Source organism: Arachis hypogaea, chromosome 11 (assembly GCF_003086295.3).
Source record: "Arachis hypogaea cultivar Tifrunner chromosome 11, arahy.Tifrunner.gnm2.J5K5, whole genome shotgun sequence".
NCBI classification, from domain to species: domain Eukaryota; kingdom Viridiplantae; phylum Streptophyta; class Magnoliopsida; order Fabales; family Fabaceae; genus Arachis; species Arachis hypogaea.
The window spans coordinates 14,497,229-14,517,131 of NC_092046.1; the positions used below are offsets into that span (position 1 = coordinate 14,497,229).

Consider the following 19,903-nt stretch of genomic DNA (forward strand, 5'->3'; position numbering starts at 1 on the left):
AGTACTAATGTATCTTGCTAATAATACACGACCTGATATATCATTTGTTGTGAATTTATTAGTAAGGTATGGTTTATCTCCAACCAGAAGACATTGGAATGGAATCAAACAAATCCTTTGATATCTTCATGGAACGGTTGATATGGGATTGTTCTATCCATATGGATCCAAGTCACAACTAGTCGGCTATGCAGATACAGAATACTTGTCTGATCCACACAAAGAGAGATCTCAAACAGGATACTTGTTTACATATGGTGATACAACTATATCATGGAGGTCCACAAAACAGACGATTGCAGCAACATCCTTTAATCATGCTGAAATACTAGCGATACATGAAGTTAGTCGCGAGTATTTTTGGCTCAAGAGTTTGATCCAATATATTCTGTCATCATATGGACTAATTGATCATAAGCTAACTCCAACTGTCCTGTTTGAAGATAATACAGCATGTATTGTTCAACTTAAAGACGGATACATCAAAGGTGATAGAACAAAACATATTTCTCCAAACTCTTTTTCACTCATGATCTTCAAAATTGTTCGGTGGGTCGGTTACCGGACGGTTCGGATTGCGATCCGGGATGATGGTAGGGGCTCGTCAGGTCGTGGACTTCCGGTCGAGGGGTGCGAGGTCCCGATGTCCCGTGTTCTTCGTAGAGAGGGGGGGTGCCACCTGCAAAGACACTCCGACGCTCTTGTCAGTAAATGTACAGGCGGAAAGGGTAGTGTAATACGTGACGTACCTTGGAGGGAGAGCAAGTCTTCCCCTTATATACCTGTCAGAGGTGGGCCCGTCTAGAATAGGCCCATGTTCCTAAGGACGTTGTCCCCCAGCTGCACATGAGCTGTCCTGGACGCGTGTCCGGGTTGGTTTGCGGGGCGTCTATCCGGATCTGGTGGTGTTCGGGTCGGCCCGGCCCGTGGAGGTTCTGGGCCAGGCCGTAACAGTGCCCCCGATGCGCCAGTGATGGTCGTGAGGGACATTGGTGGCACGTGATTTCTTCGTTCGTGTGTTGTCGTCGGGTCGGCTGGCCGTGGGAGGGACGTGCCCCCTGCGCGCGTGTCTCTTGGTTGCTAAGGCGACCATTTTGTCGCTTTGTTCTTCGCGCTGAGCATTAAATGCTCATAATGGGTTACGAAAAACCCCGCGCGCAAAGACCATTTTACCCCTGGCCTTTTCGCGCTTTATGCAGCGGTTTTTAAACAGTTTCTTATTTCCTTTGCTCCCACTTTCGCTATTCCTATTTTCTTCTCTCCCTGATATCCAAACCTTCTTGTTCGAGCGTCTCTATGCCTCTTCCTTCACTTTCCAGTTCCTACAATCAATTCAGGTAATTCTAGAATCCTTCTCTTTTCTGTTTCGTTCTCGCATGCTTGTTGTATGTATTTGTGTTGCCATTTTTGCTGTTGTGTGGCCACTTGATGCTAGGTAGATGTGTTGGGGGAGGGGTACCATTCTTGGGTAGGTTTCTAGGTGATTTGTGCGATTGGTATAGCTCTTAGCCGTATTTGGTCATGATTGAGTAGAAAGGGTATAGTTTCTTGGGTTTTTCCCGGACTCCCGACCTCGTAGACTAACGGAATGGTACCCCGCTGTAGGTATGCCTCGTGTTGTCTCACGGGCTTCCCCTTCCACGGCGAGCTATGATCCGTACGCTTGGGTAACCTCGGATGTAAAGGATTCACCAAACCAGATGGATCTGGCGGAGTTGACGGAGTTCCGGCAAGTCGGGTACTTGTGCGGGGGAACAGACGAAGAGGCCAATTATGAGACCTCCGTGCCTGCCCCCATGAGCGGCTGTACGAGATCAATCTTCACTCTCCCCGGATCGCCAACTGGATTTGGTTTTACAAATCCATGTTCACCCAGGTCGGGGTTCGCCTTCCTTTTTCTGAATTCCAGATGTCGCTCTTGAATCGGATATCCGTGTCACCGTCACAGCTCCATCCGAACAGCTGGGCTTCTATCCGCTGTTTTGAGATGGTTTGCGAGTACCTCGAGCTGCCGGTGTTGGTGGATGTCTTCCTTTTCTTCTTCAACCTTACCAACCCTTCCAAACAAGGGAAAGCGAGGAAAGGGTTCCATACTTTTCGGTCTGCCCAGGGTAGGAGAATATTTGGTCTGTTCAAGGACTCCTACCATGGGTTTAAAGATAAGTTCTTCAAAGTCCGTCCCGTTAAAGGTCGCCACCCCTTTTGGTTGTCTTAGGAGGGGGAACGCCTCATCCCCACTTGCTGGAGTTTTGGGGCGGGGTCGAATCCTTTTATTAAGGTAACGTATAAGAGGATGTCCTCGGTAGATAAGAAAATAGCCGATGTGCTATTTGCTCTTTTTGAAAAGAACCCCATGAATCCTCATCTCCTCATGGGTGAACGGGAGGCCGCCAGGAGCTATATCCGTGAGTCGTCTTGTTTTGTATTTTTTGTGTTGTTTATTATTGTTTGCTTTATGCAATCTAACGACTGATGTGTTTGTTTGTTTGCTGCAGTGGAGATGTCTGCTACAGTGACGGGTCTTGAGAACCTGATGAAGACCTTCTTCGAAGAAAGCGATGATGAGAAAGCCGAGGAGAAGGATGCCGGGAACTCGGTTGGCCCTTCTGGGGAGAAGGAGGACCAGACTGTGCCCCCTCCATAGGATACCGGTATGTCGGGTAAGAACCCAGAGGGGGCGCAGGCTTCTTCCTCTCCCGAGGTCATCGTTGGCGGGCACTCGCCCTCTGCCCCTCAGGAAGATGATGATGTGGAACTCATCCACATCCCTAAGAGGCGGAGGGCGTCTTCGAGCCCGGAGAGGGCTCTCACCATCATGGAGAGAAATTTCGATGCCACAACCTTTATCGACTCGCAGCTGATCCCTGGGACGGAGGAGCATTTCCATGGAACCGACCTGGCCGGGCAGGCGAGATAGATGTATCGAACTTTGCTCCGGGGGGCCGTGATAGCTCGAAAGGCTGAGTTCGAGCTGTCGGGAATGCAGGCCCTCCGGAGGAAGCTCGAGTCCTCTGCCAAGGTGAACAATGACTTCAAGATGCAGGTTGAGCTATTCCAGAGCCAGTTGTCTGAGATGGGGGAGAGACTCAAGGCATCCGAGGAAAAGGCGATATCCGCCGAGGAAAAATTGAAGGCTTCCGACGAGACGGTGGCCCGTTTAGCTGAGCGGGAATGACCTTGGAGAGCCAGCTGAACGCCGCTCAGGGTCGGGTAGCGGTCTTGGAGAAAGAGCGTGACCAGGCCGTGTCGTCGGCTAAAGCCACTAAAGTCGAGGTCGAGGAGCTCCGGAAGAAGCTGAAAGCGACCAAAAAGCAAGGGAAGAGCGCGATTTCTATGACTGAAGATGCTCTGAAAGCCCAAGTGAAGATCGTGGCTTCTGACTTCGACACATCGGCTATTGGGGTCTTCAAAATGATCCAAGACGGCAAGATTGTCGACATGCCTAGGAAGTGATTTCTTCTAACTTGAACATTTTGATGTAGATTTGTTGAACATTTGTTGCATGTTTTGTAATTTGATACTTCGTAACAGTTATGTTTAGTTGGTCGTTTGGCCGAGTGGCCGTTACTATCTTTTGCCTTGCTCGTCGTATTATTTTTGTTACCGTCTTTTCGGGGTGGGTTTATTGCTTGTGCCCGTTTTGTCGTTTTTACTTTGGTAACGATTTGGACCGATTTGGTCGTGTTGTCGCCGTGTTAATTATTGTTGTGGTCCATCTGGCTCCCGGGGTGATCAGTCCCGGGCTGCCGTTTTAGGACGCAATCGTGTGAAGCGCGTATTGGGAAGCAACAGATAAGTAGGAGAATATTTTCACAAGTGGGAATTAATCGTCAGCTAGGCAAGCTTGTTAATATGGCAAGTATTCGATAAGAGTAAATAGCTAAAAATGGACTAAAATTTAATCATGTGAACAGAGAGAGCATTCGTGAGTCCGTTAGGCCTCCTGGTCGGCTTGCCTGAGTCAGGAGTAGAACCTTCTCAAGTTACCTGCATTCCATGTTCTAGGGATCTCTTTGCCGTCGAGTCTCTCGAGCTTGTAGGCACCCTTTCCAAGCACTTCTCTAATTCTGTAGGGACCTTCCCAGTTTGCCGCCAGCTTTCCTTCTCCAGGGTTCGGCAGACGGACGTCGTTGCGTCGCAGAACGAGGTCTCTTTCCCCAAAATCCCTCCTGAGGACTTTAGCGTTGTAGCGCAGGGCTATTCTTTGTTTCAATGCTGTTTCTGACAAATGGGCCATCTCCCTCGTCTCCTCCACCAGGTCATTTTCTACCGCTTCGTCCACACCTGCGAGCAGTAGCCGCGGGCTCGGTTCGCCGATTTCGACGGGTATCACGGCGTCGACCCCGTATGTGAAGCGAAAAGGGGTTTCCCCCGTAGCGCTTTGCTCGGTTGTTCGGTAGGACCATAGGACCGAAGCGAGCTCGTCAGCCCAAGCGCCTTTCTTGTTGTCTAGGCATTTCTTGAGGCCAAGCAAGATGACCTTGTTTGCGGACTCCACTTGCCCGTTTGTCTGGGGGTGTTCAACTGAGGAAAACTTTTGCTTTACCCCTAGGCCGGTGAGGAACTCTGTGAACTTCTTGTCAGTGAATTGTGTTTCATTATCCTAGATGACGACCTCCGGGATGCCGAATCGGGTTATCACCTGTCTCCACATGAACTTCCTGCAATTAGAGGAAGATATGCTGGTCAGTGGCTCGGCCTCTATCCACTTGATGTAGTAATCGATGGCCACTATGAGATATTTGATTTGTCCCGGGCCAACCGGGAAAGGTCCTAAAAGGTCGACTCCCCATTGAGCGAAAGGTCTTGTGGTCGTCAAAAGGCTTAACTCGGATGCCGGCGCCTTGTGGAAGTCCGCGTTTTGTTGACATTTTACGCATTTTTTAACGAATTCTCTTGAGTCTTTCATCATTGGCGGCCAGTAATATCCAACTCGGATGAGCTTCCTCGCTAGGGCCTTGCCCCCGATGTGGTGGTCGTAGCATCCCTCGTGGACTTCTCTAAGTACGTAGTCCGTCTGGTCGGGGTGCAAGCATTTCAATAGGGGTTGGCTGAGCCCCTTTCTGAATAATTGCCCTTGTATGAGTGCATATCTGGCTGCCTCCCTTCTCAACGTTCTAGCTGTCTTCTCGTCGTCTGGTAATTTGCCGAGCTCCAGGAAGTTTGTGATGGGGTCCAGCCAGGAGGGACTCGCCTCCGTCAAGTGGAGGGCGACCGTTGGCTCTTTCACCATGCCTTGAATGAGAGACCGGTTACCCGCTCCTGGTTTCGTGCTTGCTAGTTTGGACAGGAGGTCCGCCCGTGTGTTCCTTTCTCTGGGGACGTGTTGGATCGTGACCTCTTGGAACTGACTTGTCATTTCTTTAACCTTTTTCAAGTATTTTTGCAGGAGGGGGTCCCGAGCTTGGTAACTTCTGTTTACTTGCGAGGTGATGACTTGTGAGTCACTGCATACTTCGACCTTCGTTGCTCCGACTTCCCGAGCTAGTATTAGTCCGCTTAAGAGAGCTTCATATTTCGCTTGGTTGTTCGACACAGGGAACTCGAACTTAGTCGATTGCTCGTAGATGACTCCTGCTGGGCTTTCTAAGATGACCCCGGCTCCCCCAGACGTTTGGTTGGAGGCCCCGTCCACGTGGAGCCTCCACCGTGTGCCCGTTTCCTCGGGGGGATCACCTGCTACCTCAACCAAAAAGTTTGCCATTTCCTGGGCCTTGATTGCGTGCCGGGGCTCATACTGCAAGTCATATTGGGAGAGCTCGATGGCCCAGGTCATCATCCTACCAGCCAAATAAGGTTTTTGGAGTACTTGGCGAATTGCCTGATCCGTTCTCACGACTATACGGTGGCCCTGGAAGTATTGCCTTAACCTTCGGGAGGAAGTTAGGAGTGTTAACGCCAGTTTTTCTAGTTTGCTGTATCTCAGCTCGGCTCCTTGTAGGGCCCTGCTCACGAAGTAGACCGGCTGCTGAGCTTTCCCTTCTTCTCTTACAAGCACTGCTGCAAGTGCTTCTTCTGTTACTGCCAGCTAGAGGTAGAGTGATTCTCCGGCCTTGGGCTTCCCGAGCACCGGAGGTGCTGCTAAGATCTCCTTGAAGTGGTTGAATGCCTCCTCGCACGCTGGGGTCCATTCGAATGCTATTCCCTTTTTCATCAGATTGAAGAAGGGTAGGGCTTTTGCTGCCGATGCGCCGAGGAAACGGGATAAAGCCGTCAGTCTTCCCGCCAATCGTTGGACATCTTTGATACAACCCGGGCTCTTCATCTAGAGAATCGCCTGGCACTTCTCGGGGTTGGCTTCTACTCCTCTTTAGGTGATCATGAATCACAGGAACTTTCCAGCTTCCATGGCAAAGGCACATTTAAGCGGATTGAGCCTCATGCCGTGTTGTCGGAGGGAAGCGAATACACTTCCCAGGTCGCTCAAGAGATCGTCGGGTCGTGCGGTTTTTGTGAGGATGTCGTCCACGTAGACTTCCACTGTCCTGCCTATGAGCTCACTGAATATCTTGTTCATCAATCTCTGGTACGTGGCACCAGCATTTTTCAGACCAAATGGCATCACTTTGTAGCAATAGGTCCCCCCGGGCGTTATGAACGCCGTTTTCTCCTCGTCGGGTCGGTGCATCGGTATCTGGTTGTACCCGGAGTAGGCGTCCATGAAGCTCAGATACCGGTACCCCGCTGCTGCGTCGACGAGTGCGTCAATGTTGGGCAGGGGGTAGCAGTCCTTAGGACATGCCTTATTGAGGTCAGAGTAGTCTACACACATTCTCCACCTCCCATTGTGTTTCTTCACCAAAACTACGTTCGACAGCCAGGTCGAGTAGTCCAGTTCCCGGATGAACCCTGCTTCAAGGAGGCTGGCCGCCTGCTTGGCCACCTCCTCTGCCCTTTCCTGTGACATCTTTCTCTTCCTCTGGGCCACTGGCTTGGTTTCCGGTTTGACGGCCAGATGGTGTGACATAAGCTGGGGATCTATCCCTGGCATGTCGGCTGGCGTCCAGGCGAAGAGGTCGGCATTGGCTCTGATCATCTCCATCAAAGGCTCCTTTAATTCATGGGGAAGGTTTCTGTTTATGAACGTGAACTTCTCGTCCCCGTCGCTGACCCTAAATTTCTCCAAATCCCCTTCCGGCTCGGGTCTGGGCTTGTCTTCTATCCTGGCGTCCAGGTCGGCGAGGAAGACCCCCGATGCTTCTTTGGACTTTTTCCTGAGAGAGAGGCTGGCGTGGTCGCAGGCGACCGCCATTTCCAAGTCTCCTCTGATGGATCCTACGGATCCGTCATTAGCAACAAATTTCATCACGAGCAGCTTCGTACTAATAGCTGCCCCCAGGTCGTTGATAGTTTTTCTCCCCAAGATGATGTTGTAAGCTGTGGAATCTCGTAAGATTACGAAATCGGCCATCACCGTCCTTTGCCTCTACCCTTGCCCCACGGAGGTCGGGAGAGAGATGATTCCATCCGGTTTGATGAAGTGGTCTCCCAACCCTACCACACCGTGCTGGTGGGTCGCCAGATCGGCATCTCGTAGTCCCAAGGCGTCAAAAACGTTTCGAAACATGATGTTCGAGTCTGCCTCCGTATCAACCAGGATCCGCTTGACAAGGCCGGTTCCGACCCTGGCCGTGATGACCATGGGGGGACTTTCCGGCGCCTCGTCGAACCATTGGTCTTCCGGGCCGAAAGAGATGGATGGGAGTCTCCGGGAACTTCTAGCAGACGAGGAGGAGACCGCGAGGACCTTGGCATCTTTTTTCTGTGCCGATTTCGACCTTGGGGCGGAGTTCCTCGCCGTTACTACGTTCACCACCGTGAGACCGTGGTCGTCCCCCTCTGGTTCTTGGCGTCGTCTTGTCGCCCGGGACCCGTCTTCGCTTTCGCGATCCCGATTGCGTCTCCTCGGCTCCCTGATAAGATGGGAGAAGTCGGCAAGTTTTCCGTCCCTGATTGCCTGCTCCAGGGCGTCTTTTAGGTCGAAGCAGTCTTGGGTTTTGTGCCCGTATCCCTTGTGATATTCACAGTAGAGGCTCTTGTCTCCCCCTGTCCTGCCCTTCAGAGGTCGGGGTTTCGTCAGTATCCCCTTCTCTGCTATCTGTTGGTAAAATTCCGTGATCGGTGCTGCGAGGGGGTGTAATTGGTGAATTTCCCGATTCGGGGGAATGGCTTCGGCACCTTACTTGGGCCGCCGTCCCTGGCGTGTTCCCTTGGTTTTTCTCTGCCTTCGTAGTGCCGGGTTTGGTTGTAGACGGGCTGCCGTTTATTGGCAGCCACGACCCGGCTTACTTCCTCATCGTTGATATACTCCTTGGCCACGCACTGGATCTCTTGCATTGTCCAGACGGGCTTTGTGGTAAGGTGCTTCCTGAAGTCCTCATTCAGGAGCCCGTTCGTCAAACACAAGCTCGCCACCGAGTCCGTCAGACCATCAATTTCCAAGCATTCGTCGTTGAAACGATCCAAGTATTTCCTGGTCGGTTCCCCGGCTCTCTGGGTCACCCCTAGCAAATTGATCGGGTGCTTGGCTTTGGCGATCCTGGTTGTGAACTGAGCCAGGAAGGCATGGCTGATGTCGGAGAATTGGGTCACCGAGCCCTGCGGGAGGTTATTGAACCACCGTATTGCAGGTCCCGCCAAGGTAACCGGGAAGGCGCGACATCTTACCTCATCTCCTACTCCTTCTAAGTTCATCCTGGCCTCGAAGGCCGTTAGGTGCTCTAGGGGGTCCTGCGTTCCGTCATACCTCATGTCCGTTGGCTTGTCAAAATGTTTTGGCAGCCGGACCTCGAGTATGGAGCGGTGGAATGGGGTGGCCCCTATTATCACGGGTCCCCGAGTATTCGTTCTCCCCTCGTCGTCCTCCCGGCGAGCATCTTCGTCCCCACGGTTTGTGGTACGCCGCCCTTCGCGCCTGGCGTAAATGACAGGGTCATGACGCCTTCTCGCGCGGCCTCTCTCCCCAGTGCTTTCTGACTCGACCTGGGGGCTAGGCGTGCGCCGGGAACGGCTCCTAGAGTGAGAACGAGAGTGACTCCGTTCCGGGGTGTGCTGGTCGCGTTCTCTGTCTGCTAACCGGCGCTCTAAGTCTTGCATTCTATGGCGTAGCTCTTGCATTATTCTGGCGTGGTTGTCGCCAGTCCCCCCGAAGGGGCGTCTCTCGTGTGCCTGGGTCGTGTCCCTCGGGGGAGATCTCGGATGTTGTCGGGTTCCCGTCCCGGCGACGTCGCCTCCGGGCACGGCCTCTTGGTTTGCCTTCGTTTCGACTAGCACGAAGTCCATAGACGAGTCCCCACAGACGGCGCCAATGTTCGGTGGGTCGGTTACCGGACGGTTCGGATTGCAATCCGGGATGATGGTAGGGGCTCGTCAGGTCGTGGATTGCCGGTCGAGGGGTGCGAGGTCCCGATGTCCCGTGTTCTTCGTAGAGAGGGGGGTGCCACCTGCAAAGACACTCCGACGCTCTTGTCAGTAAATGTGCAGGCGGAAAGGGTAGTGTAATACGTGACGTACCTTGGGGGGAGAGCAAGTCTTCCCCTTATATACCTGTCAGAGGTGGGCCCGTCCAGAATAGGCCCATGTTCCTAAGGACGTTGTCCCCCAGCTGCACATGAGCTGTCCTGGACGCGTGTCCGGGTCGGTTTGCGGGGCGTCTATCCGGATCGGGTGGTGTTCGGGTCGGCCCGGCCCGTGGAGGTTCTGGGCCAGGTCGTAACAAAAATCAAGGAACAATTGATATCCAACAGATCCGCTCAAGCAAAAATTTGGCAGACTTATTGACAAAGTTACTTCCAAAATCCTCCTTTGAAAAATTGGTACATCAGATTGGGATGCGCCGATTTCGAGACATTAAATGATGTCGACAAGAGGGAGAGACTGTACTCTTTTTTCCTTGGTCATGTTTTTTTCATTAGATTTTTCTTGACAAGGTTTTTAATGAGGTAGTCTCTGTCAAAGGATATTGTACTATTTTTTTTTCACTAAAATTTTTTTCATTAAGTTTTTCTTTAGTAAGGTTTTAACGAGGCATAATCCTAAATAGTCATTTAAGGGGAGTATTATGTTAAGAATGGATAAGGACGATGGATGTCCATTTATGGGTGACTCATTTTTCCTATGTTAAAAGAAACGAATTCTTAAGATGAAGCAAACTTAACGAAGTTTGAAACATAAATTTCGTATGCCTATAAAAATATGCCTTAAGGTATAAGGGTTATAGACAATAACATCAATAACAAGCATTTTTCTCTCTCTTTATACAATACATAAACTTTTCTCTTTCTCTATCTCTTGTGAATTTGAATCACAATATTATATAGATATATTAATAAATATATGAATCACTTCTATTATAGTATTACAGTGACATAATAATTTCTGTGAATATTAATACTAGAATTTTTTATATACACTTTTTATATTTATTTATTTTACAACAATATTTAGTATTTACTCCAAGTGTAAAATAAAATTAAACAATTTACAATCCCGTGAATATTACTACTTACTAGTTACTACTTACTGGTGGAATGAACACAAGAACGCATCCTTCTCCATCACTGGTGTGCCGCAGCCGCCGGAACACACTGCGTTGCCAGGGATTCGCCGCCTCCTTGCCTTGTATCCTTGCTGCTTCGCCACCTCTTAGCCGAACTGTCTGCCTCGCCGACGGATCCCTCAGCGGCCGTCCAAGGTCGTCGCAAGAGCCCTCAGCCTCACAGCCACCATACAGGTACGCCCTGCCTCGTTGCTTCTCTCTCTCTCTCTCTCTCTCTCTCTCTCACATGTCCTAGTTCTTGGTTTGTTGACTGAGGATACTTGCCATTCTTGTAGATTTTTGTATGTGATGAAATTGAATGCTTTGAGCTCTTAGCCTATGTAGTCATGAACTAAGCACAATATAATTTTCGTGATAAATTAAACACTATACTTTTCTGTGATGGCCTTAATGAACTTTCTCTTTCACTGTAGTCCTGGTATAATGACATAATGGCAGAGAAGAATTTTGTATATTGAACAATTGTTGCCAATTGTAGAATTGTTAGTACTTGCTCTGTTTTTTAATAGATATGATCCTATATAAAGCTCTAACTTTTTTTCCGCTGTGGCATTTTGCTAACAGTTTTGGCTTTATAGGCTACTATTATATCTTCGATCATACTATTTTTATCTGCTATGTTTGTGCTGTTCGTTAATAAAATCCTGTGTCATGGAAGCTTCAGATCATATAGTTTGCTTTTGTTGCTAACTCTCCCCTTTATTCAATAATGTTATATTAAATGATTGCAAAATACGTCAGTTGCTTTAATAGTGTAGTTCTAAGAATCTCCAACTTCAGGTCTGTTTTCTTCACATGTATAATTATTAATAATTTATCCATATTTGTTGACTGCCATTTCGTAAACTGTTTAGATCTGGATTTTATCATTGAAAACAGGGTGTGTTTCAGGAATTGTTGTTTGATGGGTCTGAAGAACAGATTTTATTCTTTAAACTTTCTTTTTTTCCTTTGTCTTCAAAATCGGAACTTACAGATATTACTTTGGACGATAATGTGATGAAGTTAAATGTGTGGATTTGATTTGATTGGAAGAGTTGTTTTCAAAAGATAATGATTCAAAATTTCAAATAGATTCTCTTCCCCTTTGAAGGCCAAACCATTTGACGAAAGAGAAAACAAAAGCTGTGCCTTAATACACTGTCACTGAGGAAGCCCCTCAGCTAAACCCATCGTGTCTCCTTTTAGTTCAATGACATTCAACCCAGAGTGACACATAACTTACCAAACATGTCAGCCACAGCACCCGAGGCCCGTCAATGGCACTGGGAGAATGCTGCTGCCGGTGGCACAGCTGGGTTTGCCACTGTTGCTGTTATGCATCCCCTCGATGTTGTCCGCACTAGATTCCAAGGTCTTTGTTTTTCTTTTTTTGCATTTTTTTTAATTTTCTTTTTGCTCAAATAAATGGATATTTAATATTTGTCTTGTGTTCAGCTTTTTATGGGATTATTATTTGATTTGCAGTTAATGATGGCAGAGTCTCTCATGTTCCCAATTATAAGAATACTGTTCATGCAATTTTCACCATTGCTCGATCTGAGGTTTGCTTGTTTACTCATTCCACCCAATGCTAGCCATTTTTATCAATCAAGGATACAATTTTCGACATTTACATTACTTTATAATATTGCATTATTTTCTGCAATGCAATGTTTAGAGTGTCCCTAATAAGTAGTTTTTCTAGGACCACGGCTATAGATTGTTTCAATATAGCATTTAAGACATATTGGCATTTGAAGAATTCTTCTTGTTAGGAGTTTCATGTTTTTAAGAAACGAATTCACTGTAGATTGTGCAACTGGGCTTGTGTAAATTATTGACAACTTTATCTATATATGGTTATGACATATAGCTGGTGGTTAGGATAAGTCTTGCAAATTTGAAGAAAATAGATAAAATCATTATAGGCTTGGTCTATGCTAGCATCTAGGAGAATCTGAATAAGATTAGTCCTAGAAACTGTGATTTCTTTGGTGTGTCAGTCACACTCATGTGAGATTATTAATGGAAACTGAGTTTGGTGGTTTGTCATGTCATGTGCTACTCGCACCCAGATTTTATTTTATTGTATTGTGTTGTTTTCTTTTGCTTTCTATTTTTGATTTTTTTCCCTGATTGGGTTATTTGTCCCTGTTGTTTGTTGATTAATGGTTGCTGATCCAAACACTCATCATTTTTTCACCTTGTTCATAGTCTTACTTTTATTATTAAGATGTATGCAGCTAAGATAACTGATGTAAGGTTCAATACCCTTGGCTTTTACTTATAGTTCAGGAGTTGTCATTGAATATGTAAATAGCAGTTTGTTGTATTTATATTCCCTTCTTTATCTTGCAGGGATTAAGAGGATTATATGCAGGTTTTCTTCCTGGTGTTATTGGGTCTACTATTTCATGGGGCCTATATTTCTTTTTGTGAGTTTCAATTCTGAACGTTAAATAATTAATTGTATTAAGTTAACTAGAATGATATTATATGGTGTGATACACTGTGAAGTTTGTATCCTTAATTTTATGCTTGTAGTAGGCATCCATAGATTCCAAATATGTAAAATGTGAACTTGATTTATTCAGTCTGAACTCTCAAAAGTCTCCCTTATGCACACATGCGCGAGCACGCGCGCACACACATACACACATGCACACACTTACAGAGGAATCGATTCTTTTGTGAATTTTCCAGCCCCTAACTTCTTGATCAGCTATTAATATTTACATATGACTAAGTTAAAATTTCTTAATTACAGTTATGATAAAGCCAAACAAAGATATGCTAGGAATAGGGAGGATACACTGAGCCCAGGTCTTCATCTTGCCTCAGCTGCTGAAGCAGGAGGTTTGGTGAGTGTTCACAATTCCATTATCATGAATGGATTGCCACATTCGTGCGCTCTCATGTGTATGCACACGTGTGTGTATATTCTTGGTTAGGGCTTTGCATAATTTCCATGTGCACACGTGTGTGTATATTCTTGGTTAGGGCTTTGCATAATTTCCATGTTCAATTCAAAATTTTTCTTACATCAGTCCCAAGGAGTGGCGAAAGGTGGTAAGTAAAGTGTATTATAGATTTGCCAATGAACTCTATTATGATAAGTGTGTGAGAATGGAACTATATTTAAGTTTACAGCTTTGTTATCTTTGTGAAAATTTTTAATATATTGTTAAGCTTTTATAGTTGAATGGTTATTGATTAGGATTCCAAAGCCTGCTAAATTTACTATCATTTGATTTCCATTGTCTTCTGTCAGGTGTGCTTGTGCACAAATCCTGTTTGGCTGGTAAAAACAAGATTGCAGCTTCAGACTCCTCTTCATCAAACACGACCATACTATGGGATTTTTGGTCTCATCTCCATCTTAATTTAACTTCATTCTCAACTGTTCACTTTAAAGATTTTTTTTTTCCTTCTCAAAATATTCATGTAATTAGAATACATTTCTTGAAGTTATAAATTTAGCTGAATTATAATTTTAACACACAAGACTTTATTAATTGTAGTCATCTTCTGCCCACTTCAGTTTACAGTTACTACCTGTGTCAACTTTTAAGTGGCTTTTACAGCTTTGGTCTTTTAGACAAGAATCGAGAAATTGTTAAATTCTCTTGAATATAGAGTAAAAATGGTTTGCTTTGGTTAAATTATCCTGTCTCTTCTCATTAATTTATTATTACTTTATTAAGTTGATGTAATACTTTATACTTATGAAGTTAAACATTGCAAAAAGTAATTAATGCTTTGTATGTATTTATAAATTATAAATAATTTTTGACAAAAATAATTTTCCAAAATCAAACTTAAAAGCAGATAGATGGAGTACTATCAAAAGTTGCATAATGGCTCTCTTTCACCACCTGTTTATACGATAATATTTGGTTCAGTATTTATTTTATCATCCAAAAATGTTGTAGCAATTCGTAAGTCGCTACTATTAATCATCAATGTTTGGTCTTTAATTTGCTAAGTAATGTATGGCATAACTATTCATTGTATTTGTTTCACAGCGTTTTCTCCTATGATGTTTATTCTTAGTTTTTAAAATTGGGAAGAAAAAGGAAACTTGTTTTCAACTTTACTTGTATATATTTTAAGGGAATCACTTTGTTTCAGCATGGGAATGATCAATTAGAATGTAATAGTCAGGGTTTGGGTATTTTACTTATTGTGGTTGTATTAACTTTGCTAACCTGTCATACAATTTTTGTTTCTTGTCTGAAAATATCAGATGCATTTAGGACCATAATGAGGGAAGAAGGTTTTAGAGCACTCTACAGAGGAATTGTTCCTGGTCTATTTCTGGTATGTTGATGTTTGTTATTTTCCATCTCTGTCTTGGCTCTTGTAAATTTAATTATTGATTGTTGATTGATTTTACCCATCTAGTGGGATAAGGCTTTGTTATTATTGTTGTTGATACTTGTGAAATTGTGTCTCAGAAAAGATAACATTGTTATTCACCCAATGTAACATATGATAAAGATCTGTCTTTCCGATTGATCCGGTCTATGACGAGCATTGGCTCTGTAGCAGTTAGCCACTATGAGCTTCAGAATTTGCCAATTAAAGCCATAGACTATCCAAAACTTTACAAATAGATCCTGTCCTCCCTTTTCTGTTTACTGCTACATGGCTAACATAATGCGTTTGACATCTTATTGTCATCCGAGCAATGGCAGGTGAACATAAGATTTGGTCATATGACTGAGGTTCACGTTTATTCCAGGTTAGGGAAAAAATTTTCTAACATTTTTCCCTATATCTTTATTATTTTTTCTATATATCGTGTAAAATACTAAAGTCATATCATCATGAACCATGATATTTGTCATTCTCAAACTTCTTGTTACAGATAGAAACCCATTCATAAACTTCCACCTAGAAATTTAAACATTTAGGAGAGTTGAATTGTGACGTAGCATGAGAACCATTGAACAAGAGCTTAAGAATTTGATCCTTGTCCTGCTCATTCTTCTAAGAAAACAAAGAAGTTGAACTTCAACAGGACCTTTCATCAGAGCTTACTTGCTCTTCCATTGAGGCTCAGATACATTACACTATTGTCATCCTTGTTCCATGTTCCTAACAATGGTGGCATTGAACCTGCAAGGACTTCAGTGCTTGTATTAGGCCTGTGTCTCAGGAGGTACTAGGTTAGAAAGTGTAGCTGATAAGTGTTATGTGTTATCTCTTCCTAACCTGAGTATTTAGTTATTTAGAGTTATATTGGAGCCATGAGTGAGATGAGTGGGGAATGGTTAGTGCTCCACTATCTAGGAGTTATGCTAATCAGAGCTTGTGCATAACTACCTGTATAAGATAGGATCAAATAGTGGGCCAAGTCTTTCAGAGATGATTTACTATTGGGCCTGTAGTCCATAACACCAGTTATGATAAATTTTCTGAAATGTTTAAGCCGAGTTGCTTTTCAGTCTACTATTGTTATTATGAGGGTTCTGTTTTCTCGTGTGTGGAAGGAGCAACCTAGAACTCATGACTATACTAATTATTAATACATGCAACTTTTTGTCTTTGTAAGATTTATAGAAGGCTCAATTGTTTCTTGTTCTTCAGCAGGTCTCTCATGGGGCTGTTCAGTTCACAGCATACGAGGAACTTCGTAAAGTTATTGTAGATATAAAGCACAGGGGAAGTAAAAGGCATTGTCAAAACCCGGATGATCTGTTGGTAAGTAAATCATGGTTGGATTAGAATTACAGAGCATTGGACCATTTACATTTATTAACCCATTTTTTGATCATTGAAATTGAATTGAATGTCACTTATATAGTTCTGAGTTCTTGTTCCTATGTCATTGCTCAACTCAAGAGATCAAGTGACATTCCAAGAGTGATGTGTGATGACTCTTAGGTTGTATCGACCTGAGTGTTTAATATGTGGCATTAGATATGATAGGATAAGTAAACACTAGGTTAGATGTTAAGATATTATTCATTGTGTGTTGTATTCAGTATGTTGTTTCAACTTATCTACAATGACTGTTATACATCATATTGTGCTGTCTGGTGTATTAAATAAATATTTTAAAACGTTTAATGCAAAAGAACTTGTTACAGTCCTCAGTTTATCGTGTTCCAGTGCTTTGAAATGGGTGTTAGACATTTTAATGTTCAATATCAACTATGGACACAGCTTGGGTTAAGTTTATTAATTTTTCTTTTCTTTGGTATTCTGCTTATGGTGTATGTGTGAGATATATGTATTTAGCATAAAAGATTGGCATATTTTGTGTGCTTTATCTTCTGGGATTTGGCCTCTTGTATAGTTTTTTTCTTTTTCTTTTTGTGAGGATACTTCTGCTATTTACCTGGGAAGCATGACACGGGTAGAACCTTCAGAAGGAAAAGAATTAGGAAGTCCCTGCTGTTGTAAAAGAATTGTCACCTGGCAAGCCTAGTGGGGAGGGTTTGAGATCCAATGCTTATTCTTTTATGGGGGTGAGAGGATAGAAGGGATATAAGGGAGTGAGTGGGAATGAGGGAAATCATGGATGGCCTTTTGAATAGAATCAAGCTTTAAGGAGAGACGGCAAGACTCTTGAAATTCTCTGGCGATGTCATCTTTCTCTTTGAATTCTATCAAAACGCTGAGCTTACTTTATTTCCCCCTTTTTCTCTCACGGTTACATTCTTGTCTCTCTGGGTTTATCTTGGTGCCAGTTGTTATTATGGTTTCCTGCCCTTTTGTACTTTTTCTTTCTTTTCTAATTAACATATTTCCTTTTTTCTATTGCCCTGCCTACATTACCCGCTTTGGCTTCGGCCCTTCTCTTGACCCTTTGTTAATGCAGAATGCTTGTGCATCAAGTTGTCATTTTTTCTAAAATTTATTTAAGCCTGGTATTTAATACGTTGTTTAGCTTCTGGCTATATGATGCTTATAAATGAATTGAAGCTGTTTGATGTTCAACTTTGCAAGCTTTCTTCGATACTCGAGACTTTAGTGTTCTTATAACTTTTCACAGAATTCTGCTGATTATGCTGTTCTTGGAGCAACATCAAAAATTGCTGCAATACTTCTAACCTATCCATTTCAGGTACAGTTTCTTGTATCCTCCTCTTTGAAAGAGGGTTTTATATTTTAGTGTCCTTGTCTCGTCGAACATGATCGATCAATCTTTGACAGCATGCTTGCTTGCTCCTTTTTTTTCCAGGTTATGAGATCTCGATTGCAGGTACAAGAGTTGATTAAAAGATAGGGATAATAGATAGCACTTTTGGTTTAATAGTATAAATTTCTCATAGGCAAATCGAAATTTCTTTCTCTGCAGCAACGGCCTAGTGCGGATGGGGTTCCAAGATATGTGGATAGTTGGCATGTTGTGAAGGAAACTGCAAGGTACATACCACATTATAAGATATAACCCATTTCTTTGGTTTTGCATGTTTCATTGAAAACCAAAATGTATGCGTTTAGTCTTTTTTCAGGGATTAAAATGTTGAAACAAAATTCTCTTAAGGACCTCTCTCTCTCTCTCTCTCTCTCTCTCATTTTTACATTATAGATCTTGTTCTGTTCTTGCAGATATGAAGGTGTCCGAGGATTTTACAGGGGAATAACCCCAAGCCTTTTGAAAAATGTTCCTGCTTCTTCAGTAACATTTATTGTTTATGAAAATGTTCTTAAATTGCTTAAACTAGCAAGGAGGAATGACTAAATATTTTCCTTTTCCATCTTAACTCTCTCTCTCTCTCTCTCTCTCTCTCTCTCTCTCTCTCTCTCTCTCTCTCTCTCTCTCTCTCTCTCTCTGGGTGCCAATCTCCTCTCTTATTTGACATTTATATTTTGGGTACATTCCTGATTCCTCTCTCTCTCTCTCTCTCTCCCCCTCCGGCTCTCTGTCTCTGATATTTGTAACATTGGAAAATTGGTCATTCCATCACATTTTAATGATGAAATTCTACAGAGGTTTAATAATGTGTACACAGTATCCGGAGATTAAGAAGACATTAAGCATGGTTCCCTTCTGTCCATGTTTCTTTGACCTAGCGTGGATGTACAAGTTGATGTTGATCTATGGATAATCTATTTTACATTTTAATTTTAAATTTAATTATATATATTTTATTTTATTTTATTTTTGCCTACTAACATGCACCTCCACGCCTCCACCCCGTCAACTATGTCTATAGTTGACTTGCCTGGAGTCTTCTTCCAGCCCTTCATAGTCTTTGCCGTAAACCAGTAGAGCTGCTCATAAAAAAGGTTTCCTAAGTGATATATGTGTACAAGAGTACTTACCACCTATGGCCTAAAGCTCGTAGGTTATCTCTATGCAGCCACATTATACTTTAGGAATGTTTTAAGTGTTTCATGAATTTTAGTGATCAGTCATTTTAGTCATTAATTTTGATTATAAAACATGAATTTAATTTTTATACACCGTAATTATAAAATAATTTTACATGTATGTTTAATTATATAATATTATATTAGCAAAATTTTTTTTTTATTTTGACAGTGTGAATAGTTATTTAAAAAAATTAATGTGATTAGTCACAAAAAAAATTAATGTGATTGAACGAATGTGTTGTACACTTTAGGCTGTTGGTGCAATTAAATTAAACTCTTTAAGATATATATAATTGATCAATGACTAAAATTATTGGAACACTAATATTTTTAAAGTATTTAAAAAATTTTATGTACTTTATTTTTTTATTAATTACTTACATTAGTCATTGAGATTTTTAATATTGGACATTTTTTCACATTTTAAAATGATGAAATATACAAAATAATTCCAAATGTTTGCTTCTGTTAGACAATAAGGTCTTTTTTTAATTTAATATGTTTTAATCAAAATGAAATTTTGGAATTTTTAAAATTTTTTAATGATTCTTGAGATTTTTTAAATTCTAGAGACTAGTTATTACTTTATTTTTTGGATCAAATTGGAGGAGGATAAAATTATTTAATAGAAAAATATTAAAATGATTTAATTTTGATGTACTGACAGTGTAAAATGTTTTATACAATTGTGCAATTATAACCGATTTTTTAAATGACCATTCACGCGGTCAATGTGAAAGTAATTATATTTGTTAATATGGTGTTATATGATTAGATATACATGTAAAATTTGAGTTATGCTAAGTAGACAATGAGGTGCGAATAATGTGAACAATGGGCTGCACTGTGTCCCACTAAAACAAAAAACATTCCATCATTTATCCATCACAACTCTAGCCTTTCACTTTCCACCTTTCTCTCCTTTTACCGCAGCCGCTTCACTCTCCTTTTCCTGTCGTGCTGTCACTAATGCACCTCACCGCCGTTGCACCTTCTTCTCCCATGTTTCGCGCCACCCCTGTGCTTCCTGCA

General features: G+C 43.1%; 1 protein-coding gene across 6 annotated transcripts; it reads left to right on the forward strand.

The window, feature by feature from the left end:
• The first annotated feature begins 10,521 nt into the window (after window positions 1-10,521).
• On the forward strand, window positions 10,522-18,258 carry LOC112720343 (folate transporter 1, chloroplastic). 6 transcript variants are annotated; one of them, XM_025771250.3, is made up of 12 exons: window positions 10,522-10,732; window positions 11,633-11,912; window positions 12,026-12,102; window positions 12,899-12,975; window positions 13,308-13,401; window positions 13,812-13,905; window positions 14,787-14,860; window positions 16,133-16,246; window positions 17,544-17,615; window positions 17,733-17,753; window positions 17,850-17,917; window positions 18,104-18,258. In XM_025771250.3, the coding sequence occupies exons 2-12, from the start codon at window positions 11,789-11,791 to the stop codon at window positions 18,234-18,236; spliced, it is 948 nt and encodes a 315-aa protein (XP_025627035.1). In that variant the 5' UTR covers window positions 10,522-10,732; window positions 11,633-11,788; the 3' UTR covers window positions 18,237-18,258. The 6 variants fall into 6 exon arrangements, with proteins under 6 accessions (XP_025627035.1, XP_025627038.1, XP_072062597.1 ...); XM_025771253.3 differs by having other exon boundaries at window positions 16,136-16,246; XM_072206496.1 differs by having other exon boundaries at window positions 11,652-11,912; window positions 16,136-16,246.
• The last annotated feature ends 1,645 nt before the right edge of the window (window positions 18,259-19,903 follow it).

What these genes read in the sequence shown, in the direction of transcription:
- LOC112720343 (XM_025771250.3), top strand. Translation starts at nt 11,789, where the DNA reads ATGTCAGCCACAGCACCCGAGGCCCGTCAATGGCACTGGGAGAATGCT. An exon ending in TGTCCGCACTAGATTCCAAG is followed by an intron (nt 11,913 to 12,025) that starts GTCTTTGTTTTT and finishes TTTGATTTGCAG; the next exon opens with TTAATGATGGCAGAGTCTCT. An exon ending in GTTGTGAAGGAAACTGCAAG is followed by an intron (nt 17,918 to 18,103) that starts GTACATACCACA and finishes CTGTTCTTGCAG; the next exon opens with ATATGAAGGTGTCCGAGGAT.